Source organism: Poecilia reticulata, chromosome 16 (genome assembly GCF_904066995.2).
Source record: "Poecilia reticulata chromosome 16, P_reticulata-male-v2, whole genome shotgun sequence".
Taxonomy (NCBI): Eukaryota; Metazoa; Chordata; class Actinopteri; order Cyprinodontiformes; family Poeciliidae; genus Poecilia; species Poecilia reticulata.
The window spans coordinates 14,854,153-14,881,536 of NC_088845.1; the positions used below are offsets into that span (position 1 = coordinate 14,854,153).

Genomic DNA, 27,384 nt, shown 5'->3' on the forward strand with positions numbered 1-27,384 from the left:
TGATATTTTAGCAGGTATGCTTGTCTGTAATAACATTTATTTGTATTACTCTGATTTAATATTCCAATCTGATATGTTTATCAGCCTCTGTGTAATTAATCTTTATTACATTTCACTTAGTGAATGGGTTGCTGGAATAAACTTTTTAATAATCAAATCTGTTGAGATGCACCTCTAGAATGCATAACAGTTACGCTTAAGGAAATTGATATTTGATCAGTAATTTCATCCGTCATCAAATTTAAGCAGGGATTTTACGTTAAAAAATCATTCAGTTCTGAGGGGTTTCAATAATTTCCCTAGGATACAGAAAAATCTAGATCTAGTGTTTAGACTGCAAAGCGGTGGATGAAGACAAAACTGAAATAATTGAAATAATGTCTGAGTTAAAGGAGCCTCTTGTACTTCTTGGTTCTTTGGGAAAATAATTTTGGTACTTCAGATGAACATGTCAAACTTCTGGTTCTTTGTTTTTATCATCTGAGAAATTTTTGCCAAATTAAGTTCCATCATCTCACTTTCGAAATTGGAAATAATTCCTGCTTTTGATTGACTATGGTTGGATTATTGCCATGTACTTTACACATGTCTTAGTACAACATTCCTGGAACAGCTGCAAGTTGTCCAACATGTCTCTGCATTTGGACAAAAATCATCCAGTGTTTCAAATGTGACTCCAATCTTGATGCAACTACTCTGCCTTCTGGTGCAATGTAAGACTTTGTTTTGACTTGGAGAGCTCTTGGTGGTCTAGCACCAGACTATATCAGAGGACTGATAACATATAAATGCATCCCCATAACCGGATGCGGTCAAAAGGAGACAAAAATTAAGGCAAAATTAGACAAAATGCCTTTTGTTCAACACTTTTGATGGACTCTGTACAGTCTCTTGTAGACCCAGATTTAACAAATCTTTTTAAATTTGCTTGTGATCTTGTGAAACACTTAGTGATTTTATGTCTTAAAATGTGCTATATTGTCAGCATTAAATGCCTTCCATACATTCTTTAACTCAAAACTAAATCTAACATTGTTTATTTATCCTTTCCTCCAAGAAGGGATTCAATCGCACCTACCAGAGCTCTCGCCTCAGCTGTCCTGTTTTCTGATTTTGAACCAGAGGGATGAATTTAGCAAGGTCACCAGCACCCCAAAAGTAATTGTCTTTATTTTTACAGTGCTGTCATTATGACATTTAGCCACAAGCAGGTGGAATGCCTTTACATCTTGATCGTAATGATCTAACATTGAACGCGGTAGAAAAACAAAACTGGTGAATTTGCCTCAGTTGCTCAATGGAGTCATTTTAACACTTAAAAACATGAACTTTACAGTATCAATAACCAACATTCAAAAGATTATACATTTTAATCACTGCTACTAATGAAATAAATTTGTAATATTCATGGAAGTAGTGAGATAATTTCTGTTGTTCCATTTCGTCGTATCCTCTTTAACCTGAGCTGGTCACAATACTGTATATTGGTCATAATTAGGTCTTGTTGCACACAAGTCAACATACATACCAATACATATATACAAACCTTATAAATACAAAATCTGGGCTGAATTGAGTAAACATTAATTGTCTTACAAGAGTCCAGTCTGTTTGGTTTCTTCAAGGGAAACAACAAATAGTGCAGAGTCAGACTAAGGAAAGGCTGCATTATACAATTAAAGTTCAAGAAAAACATGCTGGCCACCATTCAGTGTGACAGAGATGTTGGGCTGGGCATTTCTCCAAAGTGAGTCTCTGCCAACACAGACACGCCAGGTTCAATCTGAAACATACAGGTAAAATTTTGTTTATTCATAAGCAATTTATTCAACACAGTCAGGGATTTAAAATTTTACTGAATCTTTTACTATCACAAGCAAACAGTGGAGTTATTCCAGTGTTGCCAATGACCAACATTCTGCATGTTTAATGTTTCTCTGGTTCAATACACCTAATACATGGAGTATGTGGTGAAGTTGGCAGTACTGTTGCCTCGCAGGAAGAAGGTCTTGGGTTTGAATCCCTGTCTGGTTTTCTTCTGCGTGGGTTCTCTCTGGATACTCCAGCTTCCTCCCACAGTCCAAAAACATGACTGTTTGCTTAAATGGTTACTCTAAATGGCTATCAAGTCTGGAAGAGTGTGTGGCTGCTTGTTCTGTGTGTCTGAGTGGCACAGTGATGGACTGGTGATCTGTCCAGGGTGAACCCTCACCTCTCACCCAATGATCACTCTAAAACATACAGGGAACTGGCCACTGAGGACCAAAACTGGACATCGTTTATTCACTGACCTGCTGATCTCTGTCCTTATCTTGCCGAGAAATTCTGTGTCTCTTCTTCTTCGGTCCGGCTGCATGATGGAGAGTTGCAGAGGAACCAGACAAACCATTGAGTCTTTCCTCCTCGACTCCGGCAGCAGAATCCAAGTGGGCTCCAGGCTCTTCCTGAAGCCAGCAGAGAACATATACATTTAGGTCAATTCAATTATGTTACAACAATCGTAGTGTTTTGTCATGGTGAAAGTGGGATGGTCTCAAGCAAATTATTGCACCGCATTTTGGCTTCAAATTGACTGATCAGCTACAATATTTTTGTTCATACTGCACATTTTTTGGCAATTCTGATATTCCTCAAGGACTACCAGATTAGCTTCGACTGCAGAAATTAGGAAGACAAAAATAATTCAGGGTTAAGTCTTTGTAAAATGTTTGCATTTTATAAGACTTTATAGTTGGTGTTCAGGTATTAATCTTCCAGTCTTTCAATAATGCATATTAACAAGTGATATTTTAAAATTTCCTGTCAATTAAAAAAAAAAATGTAACTCAAAAACACGACGGATCGCTGGATGAATGACTGCCCTAACACCAGAGCTTAGCAAGTTTTCTGGAGGAAACCTTGTAATTATTTTAAAAAGTAATTTATCTGTTAAGTTTGAGTGAATGGATGACCAGAAAAATATTTTATTATGAAAAAACAAAACACGTGAATTTTTTAAAATGAAAATAGAACTAAATTGCAGTGCAATAAACAAGACATAAGCTTATATTCTCTTGGATTTAAGAGAATAGAGAAATATTGCTGAACTACTTTCAGCAATATTTCACTAATACGCATTTCCCATTTCAATCCACTTTTATTACAAACTGAAGGGACAGTTAACTCTGTAAGACTCCATCTCCGTAATTCTTACTTCAAGCAGTATGGTGAGCTGGGAATTTCTGTAATCGTCTCCATGGGCATCTAAAGCTTTCATGAGGAACCTGCGGAAATCAGCAGAGCATTCAGGTAAGCCTTGAAGGTAGGTTCTGCAACAAAGCATAAAAACTTTATATAGACACTGAAGTTTCATACCGTCGCTCTTTCTTCAAGCGTCGCGTAATTCTTTGCACTTGGTGAAGGCGACCCAGGATTTTTTGATTCACCTGAACATAACACGGATTGACAATAAGGCAACTCAAAATGCTTTGCTTGCTTAAAAAGAAAATAAAACAACAAACCAGAAAAACATTACAGTGGGCAAAGTAAAGGAAACCACTGAAAAGTTGAAAAATGAACTGTACACTTTATGACGTTCCAGTTGTTATTAATCAAAGGAAACTATAGACAGGTGGGTTTAAGCCTTGTAATTGTCTTTATGTTTCTCTGAAAGTTCCAGTCTTTGGGCGTGGTGAATTCATCACCACACCCAGATTTCAAACCTGTTCGCTAGTTTCTAGCTGTAATAACTGAAGTTGTGTGTTGACTATAGATCGTTCCTCTTTATGTCCAAAGATAATAACTTCATTTTTTTTTCTGTTCAGCTGGATATAGTTAGGACACATCCATGCATTGATTTGTTCTAAGAATCTGTTCAGCTTTTGAACTGTTTCATGGTCACCTGGTTACATTGTAATATAGAGGTGTGTATTTTACGGTAAAGGTGAAACAGCAACATATTCATCAGACATTCAGTTTTATACTTCTAAACAAACCAACCAGTAAAACAGTAAAAGAACCTGTTGAAGAAAAAAAAAATTAAAAAGTCCATGTAGTATGACACCTAATGATGTCTTAAATAAGGCACTACATGGCTGTCAAGACACTTGATTCTTTTGTCACATTTCAAAGGAAATGCATTCAGGAAGTGACCCACAAACACACTACGCACACCTGTTCAATTTCCTTGCACCTCCTGCTCAGCACCAGACATTTCCTTTTGTCGAGAGCTCTCCTCTCTTCGTCTTCCTGAGCTGTGGTCTCTAGCAGCTCGCTGCCGCCTGGATCTGGGTCAAGCTCCACCTGACAGAAAGAAATACAACAACAAAAAATCTATAAAATATCTATAACCCTAATATCACAGAAGAAACTAATCTGCACAATTAACATAATTACATAATGAAGCTAAGTGGGTAGAAGAAAGCACAGCATGTTTTGTAGCCTTTGTGTTTCCTACAAATCTTTTTTTTCTCCTCACACTTACAGAGTTTCTGTGGTGGTCTATAAACTTAAGCTTCAGTGAATTACATCAACGTTTGACTTTTAGTTAAAGATGAATGATGTTAGAAATACACTGATACTATTGCTTAACATTAGTATGACAATAATAATTATAATTAAGCCAAACCATCCCTACTCTTTGCTGCCTTTTCCATTATTGTGATATGATGTTGAACATATTGAATCTGTGATTAGATATTTTGCAGTTCTGGCTGTAATGTGAGTAAATGTGCAGTAGTTCAATAAGAGGGATATTTTTGCAAGGGACTAATATTTATTAATACCTCTCCTGGTCCCAGCTCTACACCACCAGGCTCCAACTCAGCCTCTAGAATGTGTCCTCCAAAAAGAGGAGGTAGAGCCAACCCAGAGAAGTCCTCCATCATCTAAAGAGAACAAAAAACATCAACCCAACATCAAAACTACGTTGAAAAATATTTTTAAAGATACAGAACATACATTTTCAATTGCTATATAAATCCCAGTAAATGTCAGTATAACCACCAGCCAGTAATTTCTGAGATTATAAACAGCATAGCCGCGGCTCTAGCAGCAGCAGTTAAAAGCTGTTTCTTTCCCTTTAAACTTTCTACAAACTGCATGAAACACCTCCGTTTACCTAAATAAACTCTTTGGGGGGGAGGGGGGGTAATCATTAATAACACATTCAAAATGAATGAATTTAAAACAATAAGATCGTCACAAAATAAAAATAGCTCAATCTCACCTCGTTTTGTGTTTATGTGCGACCGACGCAGAAATTATACGTCATTTCTCCTTCTACTACATTTCCCATGAACACCCTCTGTCCTGAAGCTACACCGGACATGATGGCAGGTACGTGTTTATTTTCTCGCTTTTCTAAACTGCATTTATTAAAGTTAGCTTCAGTGTGTCACCTGTTGCTATTAATAGTACATTTACTGTTAGAATTAAGACAAACCTTATATCGGCGTGACTTTAAAGCACAGGTAGGCTTTTGAAAGGGAAGGAAAATTCTGACCTTGAATGTGTTGCTAACATGAGCTAATTCTGCTAGCCACACCGCAGTTGATGCGGATTTTAAACACTGCCGTGGGTTTTCCTGCAGGAATTGGAGCTTTCCTGAAAAATGCTTGGAATAAGGAGCCAGTTATCCTGGTCTCCTGTGGGATTGGCCTTGTAGGTAAGCAAGAAGCCTAGGTGTACTGCACAGTTTCAACATAACACTGTTTTATCAGATTTTTTTTAATGTTCATCCAACTTTTAAATGATTACCTGGAGTACTACTATTCCAGGTTCCGTTATGTGGTGAATTAATACATTTAAATGTAGGCATTGTGACAAAATAAAGAGATGTATATTTTCTGCTATTGTAATCATGCACATTTACAAATAATCTGTATTTTCAGGTATTATTCTTCCATTCATCAGCCCCTATGCAAAATACGCAGGAATGATAAATCAAGTCACGCCATACAATTATCCAGGTAAACTCGTCATTTCACAAAAGTCATGGTATAATTCTGTTTGTGAGTTGTGTGGAACAAGCTCTTGATATGTAATAATGCTGATCAATAAAGTGTGTGTGTTTCTTAATCATTCTTCTTTAGTTCCTGTGAGGGATGATGGAAACATGCCTGACGTTCCCTCACATCCCTGTGAAGCTAAAGGAAGAAGCTTGGAATGGCTTAAAAAGCTATAAAATGAGCAAAATACCTGTTGCTGCTCCTGTTTGTGTTTTTCTTCAGTTTTCCCAGTTGTAATTGCATCACAGTAAAGATTCTATTTAATCCTACTGTTGTCATGTTGATTTGTTGTGTATCTGACAAACTGTTTCTAACAGCTACGTCTGAATGTGTTTTTTCTTTTAATGGAAAGTGAAAGACGTTTGCTTTGGTTTTAGGGGCAGATGACTAACTTTTATCTCTGATTTGCTCATCCCAACTTTTTTTTTTTTTTAAAGATTTATGAGTTACTGATAAACATTCAAGTAAAGAAAAATCATGTTCAGTTCATACAAAGGCATACATCATCAATTTGAAGGCCAATAAATTAACATTTCAGCAACAAAGCTGAAAATGTAAATTTTATACATAAAAGCACATACATGAACTTAATGTTGAGTTTTGTGAACATCTCACTTTGCAAAGATACTGTCAGCATTTATCATAGAAACATTTATTTCACAGTATGTGAATAATCAGAAATCCATTGTTTTTCTTCACCATTCATCACAGTGTAATAATGTCATATTAGTACAGTTATATGCTGCATGTGTGTCATTTCAAGAGTTCATGTTTAGGTTTTAACACTGTTTCACTTCAGTTGAGTAATTTTAAACTTGTGATCAGTTCAGTTGTAACAGGAAAAAATAAGAATGGTGACCAACAGTAAATACTTTAAATTGTTAAACCCAAATACAAGTCAAGCTATGAGTTTCTGTTGACAATACAGGAATATGCAGTTTAACACCATGAAGGATCAGTTACAGCTGGTTTGTTACATGCATTTATATTTGCATATGAGTATATCTAATAAAACAACAAATGTAACACAAATTGTTCTCTCCCCATTAAAAAACATGCAGTCCTGGAGATATTCACTGTTGAGCTTGATAAAAATGTGCAACAAATCCTAAGAATATATTTTTTATTTCAGTAAGATAATTTCTCTCTGGAAAATGTAAAATTAATCCAAATAGATTCAGTTGCTCTGCAATAAAAATCTAAATCCAGAGACCCATCAGTGCAAATTTTGAATACCTAACAATTTGTTATGAAATAAAAGCAACCACAACATTATTTTAAAATTAAAATAAAGGTGGTCGTGTAGTTTCTGGGAACTTGGAATGATTTTCATAGATAAAAATATAACATGACATAGACCCAAATTTATGTTGCCTTGACACATAGCAATGAGGATCGTAAGAAAAATAAAAATTATCATGTTAAAGCTCACTAACAGAGAACTGCGACAGAGTGACCTCTTGGGGTCGCCACGTCTTCACAAGAGCTTTTCAACTGTAACTACTGTGTGTGAATTAAACGCATCGTGACATTCGGTGGAAGATTTGAGATGAGGAAGGACAAACACATTGTGATGCTAGAGAACTGTTTTTCTGGAACTTTATTGGAGTGTGTGGCATCAAGTACTCTTTGAAATATTATAACACTTTAACGAAAAGACTGATGGTCACGACCAATAAGCTGAAAATGTTGTCATGAGGTTTTGAAGGAGGATAATGTTCCAGAAATTAAAATAAAATAAACACAGAAAACGCTCTTACTGTGAGATTAAGCAACTGAAATAAAAGGTGGTTTTATTTCAGAGCTTTACAACCTCTACAGGCTGCAAAAGGAAATTTAAAATGTCAACTACTTGCAGTCAGTCAGTGATTTTGTGTCAAAGCGGCTTAGAAACTAAAATATTCAATCAAAGTGAAAATGTTGCAGTAAATGTGTTTGCATTGTAGCACAACATAAAGCAGAACATATTCTTGAAGAACGTAATTTTCCTGCAGTTTAGATGTTACTTTCCTGTAACTTTCATCAGACTTACTGGCTGCTTCCCCAGAACTTTCTTGGTGCTTTCCTTGAAATTCTCATGCAATGTGTGTCTGAAATTTACTCTTTATTTCCAGGAACCTACAGGGAACCTTCCTTAAGCTTTACAAAAAATACTGGTGACCTGAAAGAAACGTATTAGTTCAAAGAAAGTGACAAACACATCCCATGAATGTTCCTGGAAAGTACCTGGTTAGTTAAACACAGTTAAAGTTCCTTGGAAGTTACATGAAAGTGTCGGGTCACTTTCTGAAAGTAGCTGCTAAGTTATAGAAAACACAAGTTCTTGGTAAGGAAGCGGAAAGTTCAACAGAGTTTTAGGAAAGCACCTGTTTCAGGAAATGCTCTGGGAAAGTACTTTACATTACATTTTGTGTAGAAAAAAAAAGGTCTTAATTTGCGCAAAGTAACATCTTGGGTAAAGTGACCTCAGATTTGGATGAATTATGCAGTGCTACAACTTTTCAGCAACATTTACAAGCTAAAACAACCAGTATATCGTTTTGACATTCATTATTTTGTGTTAAAAATAATTTTGTGTTGTTATTGTTACACCTTCCATCTTTAAGGTGCTGAAATGTCACAGAGACTGAATACAGAAGAAAATAATACTTTTTACTTTGCACAAAGGATGTTTTAATTCTCACACATCCTTGAATATGACTTCAGTTTGACAAATACTTGCTTAGACATAGGTCAACTTCCTGTATGCTTTCTCCTTCACTTTCTTTGAAAACACTTCCACAGTGAGCTCAGTCATGTCCTCCTCCTTGGCTTTCACATCACTCTTTAAGATTCTGCTCAGTCTGACTCGTAAACACGCATCTACAATCAGCTAGTCTATAGATGGTGGAGAGCTTTAGATTTAGGTCTGAAAAGGAATCAAGACGTAAAGTCCAGACTAAAAATGCAAGCTCCTCGTTTCCTAAACTTTTAATCCTCCCCAACTTTCCATCTTCTAAATAAAAATTCACTTTTCCTTTTAACCTTCACCTGTTCAGCTTCACAGTGTGCAAGTTTATGAATACTGAATCGGAGCCACATTGTTATAGTTAAAAAATAATGCTGAAGGAGTTTCTGTTCTTTGCATCCTGATTATAGGAAGCAAGTTAAAATAATCTGAAAACCTTCACAAGCAACGACAAATAGAAAACATTACAGCAGCAGAAACATTAGTGTTAACTGGAATTAAGATTTGTGCGTTTAGTCACTTCCTATTCATGGTTATAAAAATTTAAACAAACCAACTTATTGTCTCAGTTTCATTAAAATATGCCCTGTGCTTTATCTAAACAATTAGCTTTATAAAATAAAATTTAAATGCCATCTTTCACTAAAATGCAACAAACATGGAAGCTTTTTTGAAAAATATTTAGGGCTGTAGAGAAGGAGCCGGTCCTCGTCCCGTTAATACTTCCGTGGTTGATGTGTAAAACCTTTTGTTACAGGATCCAGTCCATGTTGCACCAGAACGTTTTTGAATATGGCACAAATTAAAAATAAGACACAAAAGGCACCCTTCACGTCTAAGAGCTGACCAGGACAGCTTAGTCACATTTCTGAAGAGTAAAATGCAGCATGGTGCTCTCAAACAGAAACAAACAAATTTACAATTTATCTTAATTGGCACATTTCTGTTGCACTGGATTTCCATGTCTTACAATTACATCAAAATCAAATAAACATTTTCTTTTTTTTTTTTTTTTTTTTAGCTAAAATGCATTTTACATGATTCAACTGAGAAAAAAAAGACAAAAGTTAATCACACAGTTTGCAAGCACAGTGTGCAGCTTCCAGGACTGAACCTGAGGCTCGATGAACAGATGAACAGCAACGTCACTCGATTATGGGAGCCGAGCGATCGTTGGTGACCGTTTTTCTGAGGCGGACGTGAGCAAACGGATTGGGCCTGAAACAAGAAAGCATTCAGTTAGTTTATATCACATGTTTTTCTCAAAACTGACCAAACACATTAATTTAACCTCACTTGATGTCAAGTTATATATGTGACTGATACAGCAATTAATAAAAAGTCACATTTAACATAATTTATTAGTGCAAATATCGTAAAAATTCTTGACAAATATTCCTATTTTATCACTACAAAATCTATGATTTTGATTGCAAAAAAAACACAAAAACAATCACAAAGTCCTGGTTGGACTAATTAGTGTGAATATAATTTCACTTTAAGAAACACTTACTGGATGCTGAAACATCTACTTATTAATATTTTAACAATTTAATGGTTTTTATCAATATATTCTGGAACAACCGGCCCTTTGAGAACATTCAGATTTTCGATACGGCCCAAAATGAAAATGAGTTTGACACCGCTGGTTTGTATAAACTGGTTTGCTCTGACAGAATGTAGAAAACTAGCTTCTGTATCACAGGATTATGAAAACATCACTATATACCTACTGGGTAGAGTCAGCCACAGATTTTATAGATTCACATAAGACGTTTATAATTTTTTTACAAGCTGTGTTATATTTATTTTCAGTTTCTAAATGAAACTTCAGTTTCTCCAAACATTACCTGGTGGGTGACGGTGGTGAAGCTCTTAAGTCTGATGTGATCTGCAAACCAGAAGAAACTTGTCGTCACAAACATTAAATCACTAGAAAACACGAGGCTGTGAAACTCTACAACTTAAAACGCCTCACCTTGTTGCTGTCGGCCATGCTGTAGGGGCGCGGACGGAAGGTGCTGACCCTCTGAGGAGGGAGGGAGCGCTCCTCCTCAGACTCGGGGGTGAGGGCGGGAAGACCTGCAGACACCAGCTTGTCAAGTTGTCCGGTGCTGGTGCTGTTAGCCTTCGATAGCAAGAGAGAGCTACAGAGGAATGTCAAATGGAGAAGAAAGAACGACATGAGGAAGCAAAATGAAACCAGAGAAATGTTGATATTGAGTAAAATCGTCAACAGACTTTTGGAAATTGAAAAAAAAATTGGGGGCTGAAGATGACAGAAAGGAAAAAATGAACCAAAATCTATGACATAACCTGGTTTTCTGTGCTGCTTTTGTTATGAAAGATGTTCAGATCAAATGCAAGGTTCAACATCAAAATGAGCAACAATTACATTTGAGCCAAACACATAAATAACATAATATTGCAGCTAAACTGAAAATAGAAACTAGTGAACAGGAAGAGGGAAACTCCACTGTCAACATATATTCCAAATGTCTTGAGAAATCTTTGTTTTCTGTCTTCGTACCCCTCAAGGTGATCCGTTCTGCTGTGCTGCGGTTGGGTGTAGGAGAAAGGGAACCAGCCTTTCCTGGAAAAAAAGTCAATATTTGAGGCAGACTGACAAGCCAAACAGCAGAGGATGTTTTTTAATGAACATACGAGCAACCAAGCACAACAAATATACTCAAAAGCAAGTTTTCTATTACTTTTTTAAAAGTCAAATCAATGGAAAATGCTTCTCGATCCCAATTAAGGCTTAATTTAATAACTATTTATGTGATTAAAGAGTCCTGGCAACATTTAATAATCCTTAGTTCAAAATCTTGAATACTTAGCCTAGACAGATCTGAACAGGATAGTTTTTTTGGTAAAAAATATTTACATTTTGCCTTTTGTTTGTACTTCCATTTGGGTCTCTACTGTTTCTAAAAAAAAGAGCCCAAGCACATAAAAACCACCCAGCTGTTTGCTGGCAATAGGTTGATGTTTTATGGTGTCTGGAAAATGAGCCGTTTTAAAAACACCCAGATTGTTAAGTGACATTCGCAATTAGCAACCCCAGCCAAGCCCAGCCATGTTACCTAGCAACCCCCGCCAAGCCCAGCCATGTTACCTAGCAACTCAAATGGAGCTCCAGCATGTTTGGCCAACTGATTTTACTTCTGAAAAAGACGAGTGTTTTTCAAAGATATACTTGTACAATTGTGAATATGTGTAAATGTTGAGTTAGGGGGCGTGGCCAGCAGCAGCTGATCAGGATTTAAAGTGATAAGACTCCATAAAACATCTCATTCTGAAAAGAAGTCAAAATACACAGAACTGACCAGACTGTCATCAGATTATCTAAGCAAAAAATGTTATGAACATGTTCTGTATGGACCACAGATCCATCCTGACCTGTTCCAGGAAGCACAATAAGTCGCTTTTAAACAGTAGAAACTATCAGTTTTTTTGTGAAGCGGCAGAGCGTCGTACCGTCCGGTGCGTTCGTTTTGACCGTAGTGCCACCCGTCTCTGGGCTCAGAGATGAGGAGGGTGATGTTATCCCCGGGCAGGAAGTGAAGTAAGCAAGCCCCGCCTCCTAAACTTCCACCAGCACCGTCCAACGCTCCAGGTGTGTGAGCGAACAAGGCCTCCACGTGGGTCACTCCAGATAACGGAAGCACTCTGGGAAGACTGGAGCCTGGTAAAGAGTAAGATGGAGAAATCAGAAGGAAGATTCAAGGGAAGGGTGGATTTTTTTTATTATTTTTAATTAATATTGTTATTATTTTTCAATATTTAGCTTATAATTATCCAAAGAAACTCCTTCTAGCTTATAATTAAACATTGCTTAGTTTTAATTAGCTACAGTAGTAGTTTTAGATTTTTTCAAACTTTGGTTAATTTTTAGGTGCAGAATTCAAAACGGCAAAGTAACTTCTCCGGTTCCCTGATTGGCCCAGTGGAAAATTTAACACAGGAAATTAGTATCATCTGAGAAGAAAACCCAGATGATACTGTAAATGAGATTTGTTTTGAGCACAGGAAGCAATGGCCATTTCAGTTTTTGTTATTTTGTTAACTTCAGTTTGGGGACCAAACAAACATGCAGCAAATTAAAACCAGCATCTTACCCTGAAAGCCTCCCAGCCTCATTTCACTGACTGGTCTCCTTGGCAGAGGCAGCGTTGCAGTAGCAGAAACGTCCCCGGCTTTCAGCAGCCAGGGGTTGTGTGACGGAGACAGCGTGTGGCTCCCGCCGGGTCCGACCTGCTGGTGCAGCAGTTGCACCGGGGTCAAAGCCCTGGAGAGAGGAGCACTGTGGGACAGCGGTGGACTGTGGGGGGCGCTGTGCAGGATGGGGAGGGTCATGCCCTGAGAGGAGCTGCTGCTCTGAGAGATCTGACTGAGGGACATCACTGTGGAAGGGATGAGGCTTGGGGACAGGTTGGACGTGTTGGAGGCCAGGAGGAGAGAGGTGGCGGTGTCGGACGCTGATGGGCCGCCATCGGAGAGGGGGCTCGCTGAGGTGCTTAGGGGGGTGCTGGTGTGCTGAGGAGAAGCTCCCCGAGAAGACCCAGGAGCAGCTGCAGCGGTGGAGGAGGCAGTGCGGAAAGAGTGAGGGGAGCCCTGAGGAGGACCAGAGTCGCTGTGGGAGGAGGAGGAAGAGGGGAGCGATCGCTGCTGCTGCTGGGAGCGGCTTGAGTCTCCATTCAGCAGAGGAGGAACCTCCTGGACAGAAACTCTCTGAAAATCAAACAACATGAAAACTAGAGAAGAAGATGCAGAAATGCCATTCATTTTGTTCCTTTACAGCACGTGTGTCAAACTCAAGGCCCGGGGGCCAAATATGGCCCACCATAGCTTTTTATGTGGCCCTCTATGTGGCCCTCCAGATTGCATCAATAAGTCCCTCCAGTTTTTCACAAACACACAAAATTCACACAAAATCAACAGTTCCCCACATTTTTTCTGATTTTACTGACATTTTTTCTAAAAATTTGCCAAAAACTTTCGGTTTAACTAGTGGCTGCTGCCTCAGCCTCACTTGATGTCAAGTTATATATGTGACTGATACAGCAATTAATAAAAAGTCACAATTAACATCATATATTAGCTCAAACATTGTAGGAATTTCTTACAAATACTTCTAAATTATCACCACAAAAGCTATGATTTTGATTGCAAAACATCACAAAAACAATCACAAAGTCCTGGTTCGGCTGATCAGTGTGAAAGGATGTTCAACATAATTTCCATCCATCCATCCATCCATCCATCCATCCATCCATCCATCCATCCATCCATCCATCCATCCATCCATCCATCCATCCATCCATCCATCCATCCATCCATCCATCCATCCATCCATCCATCCATCCATCCATCCATCCATCCATCCATCCATCCATCCATCCATCCATCCATCCATCCATCCATCCATCCATCCATCCATCCATCCATCCATCCATCCATCCATCCATCCATCCATCCATCCATCCATCCATCCATCCATCCATCTTCTTTACACCCTAGTCCCTTAGTGGGGTCAGGAGGGTTGCTGGTGCCCATCTCCAGCTAACGTTCCGGGTGAGAGGCGGGGTCACCCTGGACAGGTCGCCAGTCTGTCGCAGGGCTCAACATAATTTCACCTTAAGAAACACTTATTGAATGCTGAAACAGCTATTTATAAATACTTTAACAATTGAATGTTTTTTATCGACCGGCTCTTTAAAAGTATTCAGATTTTTGATACAGCCTACAATTAAAACGAATTCGACACCGCTGGTTTACAGTTTTGTTGGACAGTTACTTCTGAATACAACAAGACAGATGTCGACAGAGAGAATAGTAGTAAACGAGTAAAATAAATTAAGGTGATCTCAACAACGTAAACAGAGTCATATGAAGCAGAAGGAGTAAAATGTTTCAAACATAAAACAATGCTATTTTTGACACTATCAGAAGTTGTTTTATTTTAAACATATTTAAATTGATAGTAAGTGAGTTCCAACCCAAGAATTAGGCTTTGAGAAAAAAAAAAACACAAGATCTGACCTGCTCTGGCTGAGCGGTGCCCAGCTTGGTGTGACGAAGGACCTCAGCTATCCCAGCAGCCCCTGGGGTTTGCGGCGCGGTGTGACGCAGCAGGTTGAGGGCCCGCTCCGGGAGCTTCGTGGGCTGAGAACATGACTGTTGCCAGGACGACAGTTTCTGCGACAGAAGCTCTCTCACCTGGATCACATCAGAAAACACATTTCAAAGCAGAGCTCAACGTTTTATTTTCCACTGTCAACTGTTTCTAAAAACAGTAAAAGCATTTAACAAAACCAACATGTTTTTTGGGATTAAGCCATGTCTTTTGGTGTGTGTAAAATGACCTGTTTCAAAAACCTCCTGATTATTAAGTCACAATCCAATGGCACTACACCGTTACTCAGCAACCCCAGCCCGTCACCTAGCAACCCAAGTGGAGCTCTAGCACGTTTGGTCTGCTGGTTTTTACCACTTTATGTGGGGAACAATGGCTGCTGGAAATGACAAGTGTTTTGCTGTTGACTTCCTATTCAGAAACTAGTTGCTGATTTTTTGTGTAGGTTGTGCAGGAGGTTCTACTTCTGCTTTTCAAAAATGTACGGTTATAAAATTGCTAATCTGTTTGCAGCCATTTTCACGTGCGAGTATAAAAGTTGAGAACTGACCAGACTAAAATCTCATTGTCTAAGAATAATTTTGTTCAAGAAATGCAATAAACCTATTTTGTAGCTCATAGGCCTACACTAACCTGTTCAATTAAGCATGATCGGTCACTTTTGCTTGACCGATCACGTAAAAGTGAAATTGGATTTGCTTTTTGAGGCAGACAGAAAGGAAAATCTATTAAGTGAATTTGCAGAAAGATGAAAACGTGTCTATGTTTGAGTGAGGACAGGTATAAAAACACACAGCGGTAAATAAACGTGAGCACATCACCTTGGAGTGGTAGTTAATGAGCAGCTTGGTGACGCAGCACTGTCTGTCCACCAGGAAGCAGTATCTTCTTCTCTCCTCTGTGAGTGCAGACTTGTAGCCTGTCGCCACCAGCGCGTCCAGCTCGCCTTGTCGACGGCTCATCAGCTCCACAAACTGAAGCAAAAGCCAACAGATTTCAATTTAAGCCCCAGTATATGCATACATTTCAAATAATAATAATAATAAAAAAACTTTAATGTCAACTATAAATAAAAAGGCAGGTCTTTCGTTTATCGTTTCATTGAAGTGTTTACAAAGTATTAGTTTTTTAATTTATTTCTCAGAAAGAAATGATTGAATGGCACTCAAACACCAAAAAAACAAAACAAATTTTACTCAGTAAACAAAAGAAAGCAACAAAAATATGTTTTCCAGTTTCCTCCTAATGGTGTCACCTCTTTTGGTTAACAAAGTGCTTTTAAAATGGGTCTGAAGAATCAGCTGTAGTCTCTGGGTTGCTTCTCTGAGGTTCTAAGTTTATGTGTAATGCTTTTACAGGTCAAAAATGTAATTAAGAGCTTGACCTGGCAAATCCCTAAACATTTCCAGCAGGATTTTAAAGTGAACTTTGACAGTATCTGGTAACCAGAGCAGAGGCTTTATGACATGAGGAAACCTTCTTTAAAGTGCAGAGAAACATTGCTGGATGTGATGAATCTGTGTGTGTGTGTCCTAATTTATTCCTCACCAGAAACAGTTTATATTTACACTAATGTTTAAAAATGTTTTCTACTCTATTTTTATTAGCTTAATTCTTTAATATAACTAAATATAATGATATATATTCATGTTAAACATGTTAGAAAAAACAGTTTTGTTCTGAGTTTCTTGTTTCCTGTAAATCCAGCTGAATCTGATTGTTTTAAAATCATATTCTGGCCCAATTCACACAGAAACACTCGCCTAATTCTGATTTATAATCTGTGGTAATCCTGAGAAATGTTTAGGATTTGTGAATGAGGGCTTTGTCTCCCTAATAAACATTGCTTTGCAGCTTTTCAGGAACCAATTTAGACCCAGTTAGGGCTGTAAATGTCGCTTTACCTGCATCTCTCTGTCTCCATATTTGTTTGGGTGACGGCTGCCCTGGCTCTTCCTGCGGAGTTTCTTCAGCTGGGACTGACAGCGCTCGATCGACTCCGACTGAGACCTTCGCTCACTCTGGTACTTCTTTAGAGTGGCCTGAAAACAGAGGCAGAGACAGGAGACACACACATTTAAAAATGTATATATATAAACTCATATCTGTCTGCAATGATACCAGCCTGTCAGTATGTGATTAAGTGAAGTTTTGTGCACCCTCTAGTAGTTTCTAACTATATTTCTTTTGTTTAAAACTGTGTAAAATACACACACTCTGCCTCATTATGACAGGGCAAAAACTGTTTTGTTCTGTTTTTTAAAAAGATAGGTTGTTAAGTCAGATAAATAAGAAATTGTGTTTCGGTTTTCAAATGCTCACATTTCTGTTATTCTCAACAATCAAAATAAACAACATTACTCCCGTTATTTCTGAGGAGATTCTGAAAAATGTGTTTATTATTCAGAGCTATCAACAATAACAGATCAGTAATCTCCAAATAATCTATTTATAGGTGAAAAAATGATTTTCACATTAACTTTTTCAAAAAGTATCCATACAAGAAGAAGAAAGCAAAAAAGTAACAACTACCAAGATTTAGTGTATTACAAGCCTGGCGGGTCACCAGGCTTTACTTGTGCCCCCACCAGGCTTAGCATTGTTTATTTATTTTAGTTTTTTTAATGATTGCCTTTTTTAAGATTTCATAGTTGGTGTTCAGGTGCTAATCCTCCAATAACACATAATTATCGAGCAATATTTTCAAATTTCATGTCAACTTTAAACATTTTTTAACTCCAAAACCCAGCGGACCGCTGGATGAATGACTTCTGCCCTGGTGCCCCGAGCTCCGGGCTTAGCAAGTTTTCAGGGGGAAACTGTGAACTACTCTATTATTCTTTTGTGGCTTTACTTCTTGAATAATTAAAAAGCAAAAGCACGAACTCACTGTGAGGTATTTAATGTCCAACTCCAGCTTCTGCTCCAGCTGTGCGAGCATCTCAGAGTGAAACAACTTCAGCTGCAACGAAGCAAAGCAACAAGTTTGATAAATGTCACAAGCATTTTACCAGAGAAATGTTTGCCTGTCAAAGATTTTAAGCATATTTATTCATAAAACTATATTTTTGTCCTTCTTCGAATGGTGGTTAAACAGTGCTAAATAAAAGTACAGTCATGATGTTTGACAATAACGAGGATGATTTCCTCACCACATCCTCCAGCTGCACCTGAATCTGCCTGTGAACCTCGGCCATCTGAAACAGCGTGTCCCCTAAACAGCAAAAACACACTGTCAACATTACACACAAAACAGAGATGCATTATCTCATGGAGTTAAACCCTTAAATATGAAAGTAAAAATCCAAACAGTAAACTGGTTCTATAGCCTCTCTTATCTTGTGATGGTTGAATTTCTGTACACAAACAGCAGCTAGTGCTGATGAGATGAAATACTAATGTTGTCATTGTGTTGCACTGCTATAGAGAAGGAAAAAACAGAATTATTAATTGATCATATTTACACACCAGTGTGAGCACTGCAGCACAGAAAACCCGCTGCAGGAAGTTAGAAAAGAAGTATTGTAATGAACTTTATGACCAATAATTAATCGCTAACTTGAGTACACAGACTTAAAAGAAAAGGTAATTTGCTGAAAGGACAATATTCTCAGAGCAGTAATTAAGCCACAACTGTACAAATAATCTGTACAATTTGTCATTAAGACAAAACAGAAACCTGTGTCTGTAAACAAGTTCTACCCAGAACTTCTTTAGAGGCGGCTTTAATTTCAGCTGCTTCAAATTCTGTGAAATAAATCTCTTCTACTAACCACCTTCAGCTATCCAATTATCGATGGGTTAATCTAAACAAATAATCTCCAGATTAACTTTACGCTGTGTTGATGTGAAGTCAAGCAGAAAGGACTGAGCTTTTCACATGTTGATGTTTAGCTGCAGGTGCATCTTTTACCACGAATGATCAAGTGTTCAGTAAAGGCATGCTATGTTGTTGCAATTTTATTTTCATCCAATTGACGGATTAATTGTTAGAATAATCAATAGAATAATCAATAACTAAAATAATTATTAGCTGCAGCCCTAACCTAGATGAACCAATAAGTTGTGCTTTTAGTTTAACTATAAAAGTATTTATTATATATTTAGATTTTATTATATTATATTATTTCTGTGTAAGATTTTCACAATTTTAGCAAAAATAGTGATTGATGTTTTATTTTATCTAGGTACTTTTAAATTTTTATTAAAAATATGATCTTTGTATTTCTACATTTACTGGTTATGTTTCCAGAGCTTTATCTTTAGTAACAAAAGTCATTTTTGTCACTAAGCTGTCCAGTTAAAGTTCTTCTTTGCTCCACTTTGTTTTGGTTCCAATAAAAAGCCCTGAAAGTTAATATTTACAGTGAAATGTGGACAAACTCAGTCTGGTTAAAATCTCCAACAGAACCTCTCCAAAGCAGCCTGACACGCCAGACAGGAAGCACCAGAAGTTGTTGCTCTGACACAGTTTCTCATGAACAAAGTGTTGGTCAGTGCTCGTCCCTCCCGCAGTCACACGGTGCTGTAGTATGTGGTCGCTGGCAGCTCGCCCTCCGACACTCCTGCCTGCCTCCCCCGCCGGTTTCAGCATTACAATGAGATCATGTGGTGTTGTTAATCTCCCAACAATGGCTCTTCTCTCTCCCTTTCCCCTCTGTTTCCCTCAGAGTTTCCCCATCTCACAAACACTCCCTACATGACGATCTTCTCCGGTTTAACGATCAAAAACTCCACCAGGTTCTTCAGCTGCAGACTCACCCAGCTCCTTGGAGCCCTGGCTGTCGCTGGCCAGCTCCCCAAGCTTCACTAGAGCATCAAAGTAGCCCTTTGCAGCCACCGTCACTCCTGCAGCACACAGAGTGAATGTCAGCCTATAAATGCTAAATGATTCTGACACATCCCAGGAAAATGGACCAACCTGTCAGAGCTTTCTCATAGTATTTTCCCATGGTGACAAAGTTCTTCAGACTGGGGTTGAACTGGTCCAGGACGCCCTGTTGGCACCAAAAACGGATTTCTTAAAGGGGAAGTTCAGGGTTTTTAGGGTGAGGTTCTGAATAGTTAATATCCGATCAGCAGGAGAATATAAAGCTCATCTTCTTTCAGTAAACCCAGATAAGTTGGACGCAGAGGCAGAATCTCTACCGTTTTAAAATTATGACAATCTAAATAAAGGTTTGGGACTAGAAATAAAATGTTTAATTTGATTTTCACCGATTAGCTTTAGCCTCCAGGACCAACTAACCTGAATGTGATACAATTACATGTTACAGTCTGTACTTTTAAAGAACCTAAACTGTCCTGGATCTTTGGAGGCAACTTTACAGAACATTTTAGTTTAATTTGCACAATTAAAATACAGATCAAAGATATTAGTAAAAAAAAAAATTAATGATAGCAATGCAGGAAGAGGCAAAAGCCCAATTAGTGTAGAATAAATACGTATTAAATCCAACAACCTTCATCAATTGATCATAAATTCATGAAATACAATCACATAGAGAAAATATGTAAAAACACACCTACAAAATATTAATGGGCTTTTCAGTAGAATATGAAACTATTAAATGTCTCACATACCTGGTATTTTATTTGGAGGTTTTACTGGTTATTTACCCAGAACTTACTGGCCAGTTTTTAAGATCGTACTGGTCCCTTTTTTAGAACGTGCTGTGTGGTTTCCTGGAAGTTATGATCTATTTTCATAAAACGTTTAAGGAACTTGATACTCACTTTTCCAGAATCTATCAAACATTACCTAAAAAACTAAAAGTCTCTTTCTAGATTCCCAAAATCTTAATTATTAACTAGTTATTACCCTGGATCTAAACAGGTATGTTCCCAAAACGTAGGGGTTATGTTTGTGGGTAAGAAATTGCCACAGAAAATATTACAATAAATTATAATATTGTCATTTTGAGACTATTTTCAATTAATAATGATGCAAGTTTGCCCCCTCAAAGACTAATAAACGTTAAATTTGTACTGATCACTCCACACTGGAGCTGGAAAACATTTTAAATATCCAAAATAAAGCACAGCAAGCAAAAACAACTAATAAAACAAATAATCTGAATGGAAATTATTAAGCTTATGTTAATTTATTATGCGATTAATTTCTTATTGTGAGAAGCTTACCAACAGATTTCATGAAGGTTTCAGGAAAACACTGTAAAACTGGAACCAAATATAAAAGGCGATGCAGTTTTACCTTGTAGACATTTTCTGTCATCTTGTTGATCTCTTCAGTTCGAGACATTGTTGCCGTTTATGGTTTGGTTCTCCTTTTTCTCAGTTGTTTGACTGTCTAAACTTCACAGATGATCTGAAAAAGAAGAGATGAACTTAAATCCAGAGACGTCTAGAGCATCTCCTACGAATCTACCAAAGAAACTTTTTCAGTTTTTCCTCGTAAATATCTTGACTTTTCTCTTTAAGGAGGGATTTAAATGAGAGGGCCGCCGCTGGAGCCATCAAAACAAGCGACAGGCAGCGTCTTGGGTTTCAACTGAGGACAATTTTATTTTCACACGGATCCCATCTCTGTTTTTCTGCATTATCACTTCACAACCCAAATATTTCTCCAAGATTTATGTGCCAATCGAGTTCAGATGAGAACAATGGGCTCCTCCAGTCCGAGTCACAGGTGTCAGAGCGCTGAACAAACAGGCGACGTCTACGTTTCCTATGCAGAGTTGGGGAACGAGCCGCCCAGAGGGGCCAGAGGATTTCCAGTCTGGACTGAATGGCAAAAAGACTCACCCGGTTTTCCCTGCGCCCCCTCCTTTGTAATCACAGCAAGATTACAGAGAAAATGTTGACCCAGATCAACTAATGCTACAGGACACAAAGAAAACATTTCCACAGTCTTGCTCATTAGGACCACCCTGGTGAAGTCTGTGGTGTCTAATTGGGGAGGGGAAAAAAGGTGGAGAAGTGGGAGCTTTGGTCAAATTTTATGTAACTGAAAAGGATGAAGCTTTTAGGTGAGGATGTTCTAGCTTCGTTGGGGTTAAATCTGAGAAATAAAGTGCTGCTTGTTTCAGGATCCGACAGGAAAGGTCTGCAGGTGGTTGGGAAGTGATACAGAAGATGCATTCATGTGATTTTTCTTCAAAAATTGAAAAGCAGCTTGATTTAGGTGCATGGTTATAAACTAAAACTAAAATATGTAGCTTTTGGATGAATTAACTTCATGCGCTTTCTGACCAAAATGCACACGCAAAGCCACTGACAGCAACAGTGAGAAATTCATGCACAAAATGGATGCAAAAATCATTAGTAATTTGGAGATCTTGCTTCCAACTTTTCATTTTCTACTATACCTTTCCACGAGATATTCATGCATTTACATTTTGCACCATCAATCAATGTTTTCGTATTAAAGCAAGAGCAGCGAGTTGCGTTAAATCCGTAATTTTTGCACCTGAGGCTGCATTGAGGCTGCATAAGTATATCAAAAATGTTGCTGCAAATAAACCTGCTTCTTCTACTCATTAACACAGCTGTGCAGGAAATGCTTGTGAAAACTATTTAAACAATTTTTTTTTTACTTTTTCAGAAAAGTAAAAGCTGATCTCCAGCTTTGAGCTCAAGAATTGAACTGCAATAATAAAAGAAGAAGAAGTTACATACCTTTTCTGGGTTCTTTGTATGAAAGGAAAAAAGCTTGCAGCATGTCTTTTAGGGGTTTAATGAACTATAACTCCCCCTCTTTTCTTCCTATTAGACTACTTTCCCTCTCCGTCAGTTTGTGGGGGGTTGTTTCATCCAGCAGAGCACTAAATCTCACCTCCCCTCCACCTCCTTTTTTCACATGGCCTTCTCCTTTCCTCTTTTTTTCTCCCCTGCCTTTGCCTCTTTTTTTACTCCCGGGAATTGGGGTCAGATATTCGGTGCCATTCAGTACCTTTTCCTCATTACTGAGCCGATTATCAACATGCCTTCACGCCTGCAGAGAGAGAGAGAGAGAAAGAGAGAGAGAGAAAAAAACTGACCAGAGAGCCACAACCAAAACCTGCACCAGTACAACCAGCAACCCAGCCGTTGGAAACCCCAGTCAGCCTCCCATTCTCTGAGTCCCCCTCTCTCACTTGGGCAGAATAACAATGAGCCAATGGGACTTCATCTGAATAGCAGCAGGAGGAGAATAATGACTTGAACTTTTTGAGCCAAAGACAGAGAGAGAGCAGCAGAGCCGGGCCTATTGCCGGCCCACATACAGCCGGCCCATCACACATTCCTGCTCCATACTCCGGGAGGTGGAAGAGGAGGGGGAGGAGAAGGAGGAGGAGGAGGAGGAGGAGGAGGAAGAGGAGGCCTGACACGGACACAGCCTGGCCTTTCATTTACAGCCACAAGCAGAGTCACAGATTAAGCACTCGCTCAGGAAATTAAGGCGACGCAGAGGACAGTTTGAAAAAAATGGAAGAATAATTGAGCAAGTCGGATTCTGCAGGAAAATCCCATTTTTAACTTTGTTCATATTTGTCCCTCATCAGTGTTTGATTTAGTTGATAATTCAGGAGAAAGAGGTCAAATTCTGCGATCTGTCCTGAAACATTTAAATAACGGATCATTTGTAGTCTAAAACACGTCAAATAAAATTCACTTAAAGCAATTTCAAAAGAAAAATACGAAGAAATAAGTAATAAAACAAGAGGCGCACCAATCGCAGTTTTCTGGCCGATCGTCGCTCATCATTCTTTAAGAAGCCTGATCTGCTGATTACAATTTATTTTTCTGAAATGTTGCTAAATATAGCAAGAAAGACGCTGAGGTGGTAACACTCGGTCTGTCAGTCAAACCTCTCTCACTGCAGAGAAAACGAGGACAGTGGCTCATTTTTACACCTTTGCTGATGATCAGTGGATAAGATCAGCTTCAAATATAAGTATCGGCCAATCACTGATCTCCCAAAATTAAGGAAATCGGATTCATCGGCTGGTCGATTTGTTGGTGCACCCCTAAAAAAGAAACACAAAAGTAGACCAAGAACAAAAATTTTTTTAAAACGGACTGAAATGTTGCTATGAATAAAAAATAAACCCTCTTTCCTGTTCAGACTGTTATTTGGGCCCATTTCCAATTTCATCCACCTTGACAAAAATCCAGGCTACACCTCCGGACCATGAGCATAATGAGGCCTCCACCATGCTTCACAATGTTCGCAGTGTTACTATGGCGATGCTCAGCAGCGTCTCTTTGCCATATCTTTTCATTCTGTGGCTCAAAGGTTCCAGTTTCATCAGACACATATTAATCATTTGGGAGAACATGCAAACTCCAGGCAGAAATACGGTACTGAACAGGTGATCAACTCTAAACCATTCGCACCTTTTTACTCTCTGTCTCTTTGTCGGTTAAGCACACCCGTTGCCGTGGCAACAGCTCGCTCCTCGAGCCGAGCACAGATTATGTTTAAAACATTTAGTCCGTTACGATATCAGGTTTTCAGGCTTGATATTTATTTTGCGACTAAACACAGCGGTGGTTGATTAGTTAATTTTAAACTCCTGCTCTGCTCATTATTTTGATAATGGAACCAAAACGCACAGAATTGCGCAACACCTTGTTGAAACAATAATTACTGAGATTATTATTGTTGTTGGGTCATTAATTTGAAAACGTTATGTTGACTTTTTTGTTGTTGTTCTTTAAGAAAGTTACGAACGTTTTAAGCGAGTCAGAGGAGGACGTGCTGCTCTCAGCCTCCTGGCGGCGTTCAGTTTGTCACCTAATGCCGAGATCGACTTCAGAACAGTTCAGAAACAATATGAAACGGGGGAGGAAAAGCTAATTATTCACTGATTAAGTCAGTGTTTTGAATTGTTCTTGAAAAACTAATCAATCACAGCTGATTAGTGGGTGCACTCACAGCTGCTCAGTGAACCCATTGATTTTTTACAGCAGACAGTCGTTCCCCTCTCTTGCAGGTACTGCGTACCCCCGCTAAATCTTTCAGGGGTACGCAGTACCCCGCCGTACCCCCCTACTTTCACCCCTGGAAATACCCCAGACCAAAATTTGACCTTCTTGCCCAAACGCAACAGCAGCTAACTGCACCACAGTGTAGCAGACTAACATAGTTATCAGATGATAATATTTTATTTTCTTGTTAGGGTCTCATACTATGGCATGTATCACAGAGATGCTCCCATTTCTGGCTGTATTAAATTAGTTTTTGTGAACTTACATCAGTTTCCCAGTAGGTGGCAGTGTTTGGCTGACTCTGTGAATCACCGTGCATTTCTGATGAGGAGGATCTGAGGATTAATTGCATCTAACAATGTGTCAATTTGTGGCACAAACTACCATTGCAGTGAATTACAGCTGGGTTTTTTGTTGGATTTTTATTTGTAACACTGTGTGCTTCTATGACATATGAAGAGCATTTCTGTCCTGCATTATGAATCTATTGCCTGAATATCAACTTAAAGTGATAGCTGCAAATATGCTTAAAACAAAATAATTGTATTTAAGTTGGTGGCTTGGAGAGGAAAACAGTTTGCCACTAAGACCTTTTTCTATTTCTGCTCTGATCGCCAGACATCAGCTTGACCTCTGGTTGAGCAGGCGGAGCAGATTTGGGGTTTCCAGAGGTACCTGGTCACATGGCGACATGTTTTTGGCAGCATTTGAGCTTCTGTGGTCTGGTGTCATTGCATGCAAGCCGTTGGTGAGCACTGACTTCCTCTGGACCTAATTTACACACGCTAAGGAGATTGAGAGGCAGGAGAACCCGACACGCACTGACATAATAAACAGCAAAGAAAAGATGAGTTAACCTCACCGCCCCGTCCGTACCCGTCACACATACTCCACTGCAAACCCTCACCGCAGGGTGGGTAATTGTCAAAAGGTTTCTTATTTAATCTAAAATGTAAGCTGGACAAAATCCATATGTCATATGCAGCTCTGGAAAAAACATTGAAGAGCCCACTGCATTGAAAACCTCCTGGCTGTTTCACCAAATATTGATTTCTGAACTCTTCCTGCAGTATTGTTGTTTCTAAATAAATGTGAACTTGTTTTCTTTGCATTATTTGAGGTCTGAAAGCTCTGCATCTTTTTTGTTATTTTGACCATTTTTCATTTTCTGCTAATAAACACACAATTTTTGCTTGGAATTTCAGAAACATGTCAGTAGTTCATAGAAAAAAAAAACAATGTCCATTTTACTCAAACATAACTATAAAAAGTAAAATCAGAGAAACTGATCAATTTCAGTGGTCTCTTATTTTTTTCCAAAGCTGAATGTGGAAGAATATGAACCTGCTTTAATTACACAAAATACTGAATTAAAATCAGGTCAAGGTTTCCAAATCATTTCCACAACAAAACCATTATACTTAGGCAATTATAAATAATTACAGAATGTGGATTTGTTGGAATTGCTCAATCTTTCGTTCTATATTATATAAACCTTTAATTTAAATGTTTCCCACCTCACGTTGTTGCTCCTGAGGGACACACTACTGCATCCTAGATGGAATAAGAGGCATGTTGTAGATCCTTCCTCCCTGCAGCTGTATGACTTTATGACCATCACTGCTCACAACAAACTCAACAAGTGTTTACATTCCTGCTACATCTGTACAACTTTACTCATTCTGAGGAATATTCCTGCTCTTATCTGCACATTTTATTGTCACTAACTGTAAATCAATGCTCAAATAGACATGCACATTTTGCAAATTAACTCAGTTGCATATTCCTTTGGACTGGAGTACACTATTTTTGTTTCACATTTAAGTGCTTTATAAATCAGAAAATGCTAAAATATTCAGTAATCTTTGTAGTTTTATAGATTGTTCCCACTTAAAAGTTTTGATGCATTTAGCAAGAACAAGTTAAAGTCTTATTTCTCAGTTCATGTTTTTTTTTTGCTGGTGCAATTGTTCAGTATATGATTAAAATGTTTTAAACGTTTTCAAAACACACAACTTAGTCCTCTGCAAATGTTGTTCAGACATAAATTTCTTACTCATTATACAAATCTAATTGTTTTTGACCCACTAATAATGATTTGTAGACAGATTACAAAATCCATTGTACTTTTTTACTTCTGTTTGTGACAAAAAACAAAAAATCAACAAGAAAACAATTCAAAATGGATGTTTTGACTGAATTCGGATGTGGTTCACAAATAAGTCCGTATTAGTGAACCACACGCATGCTGCTGTGTCATCCTCGCTGTATTTAAGTCTGTCTATCAATCAACATGTTTGTGTGTGATTTCTCTTGACCCTGCAGCAGCCGTCTGTCAGTCAGAGAGGAATTAATCAGGCCAATTCCTCCCATGCTGGGATGTAGGTGAGTGACGAGAGCAGCAGGAGCTGAGGGCCAACAATTGGATCCTGTTTTAAGGGATTTGGAAACCGCAAATCAAATAGTAAAAAAAAAAAACTATGTTCGTCAGAGCTGAAGATTTGATTAGGTCCTTGTGTCTAACAGAAAGGAATAGACGGCGGAGGGGGTGAGGTAACAGGTAACAGGGAGTGGCTTTTTAATGGGAACAATAACAA

General features: G+C 38.4%; 3 protein-coding genes across 4 annotated transcripts; 1 reads left to right on the top strand and 2 right to left on the bottom strand.

The window, feature by feature from the left end:
* Positions 1-1,152: 1,152 nt before the first annotated feature.
* tfpt (TCF3 (E2A) fusion partner) lies at positions 1,153-5,306 on the bottom strand. 2 transcript variants are annotated; one of them, XM_008431583.2, is made up of 7 exons: positions 5,207-5,306; positions 4,764-4,865; positions 4,153-4,281; positions 3,355-3,425; positions 3,194-3,263; positions 2,292-2,444; positions 1,153-1,783 (listed from the first exon to the last, which is right to left on the bottom strand). In XM_008431583.2, the coding sequence occupies exons 2-7, from the start codon at positions 4,863-4,865 to the stop codon at positions 1,709-1,711; spliced, it is 600 nt and encodes a 199-aa protein (XP_008429805.1). In that variant the 5' UTR covers positions 5,207-5,306; the 3' UTR covers positions 1,153-1,708. The 2 variants fall into 2 exon arrangements, with proteins under 2 accessions (XP_008429805.1, XP_008429807.1); XM_008431585.3 differs by lacking the exon at positions 5,207-5,306 and adding an exon at positions 4,939-5,079.
* Positions 5,221-6,256, top strand: ndufa3 (NADH:ubiquinone oxidoreductase subunit A3). The gene is made up of 4 exons (XM_008431582.3): positions 5,221-5,316; positions 5,570-5,644; positions 5,871-5,948; positions 6,072-6,256. The coding sequence occupies exons 1-4, from the start codon at positions 5,274-5,276 to the stop codon at positions 6,161-6,163; spliced, it is 288 nt and encodes a 95-aa protein (XP_008429804.2). The 5' UTR covers positions 5,221-5,273; the 3' UTR covers positions 6,164-6,256.
* Positions 6,257-6,617: 361 nt separating this feature from the next.
* Positions 6,618-22,943, bottom strand: LOC103478092 (BAR/IMD domain-containing adapter protein 2). The gene is made up of 15 exons (XM_008431587.3): positions 22,493-22,943; positions 21,069-21,182; positions 19,776-19,851; positions 19,616-19,702; positions 18,007-18,068; positions 17,745-17,816; positions 16,759-16,896; positions 15,676-15,828; positions 14,761-14,937; positions 12,837-13,449; positions 12,196-12,403; positions 11,246-11,308; positions 10,694-10,862; positions 10,566-10,606; positions 6,618-9,933 (listed from the first exon to the last, which is right to left on the bottom strand). The coding sequence occupies exons 2-15, from the start codon at positions 21,114-21,116 to the stop codon at positions 9,861-9,863; spliced, it is 1,980 nt and encodes a 659-aa protein (XP_008429809.1). The 5' UTR covers positions 21,117-21,182; positions 22,493-22,943; the 3' UTR covers positions 6,618-9,860.
* Positions 22,944-27,384: the final 4,441 nt, after the last annotated feature.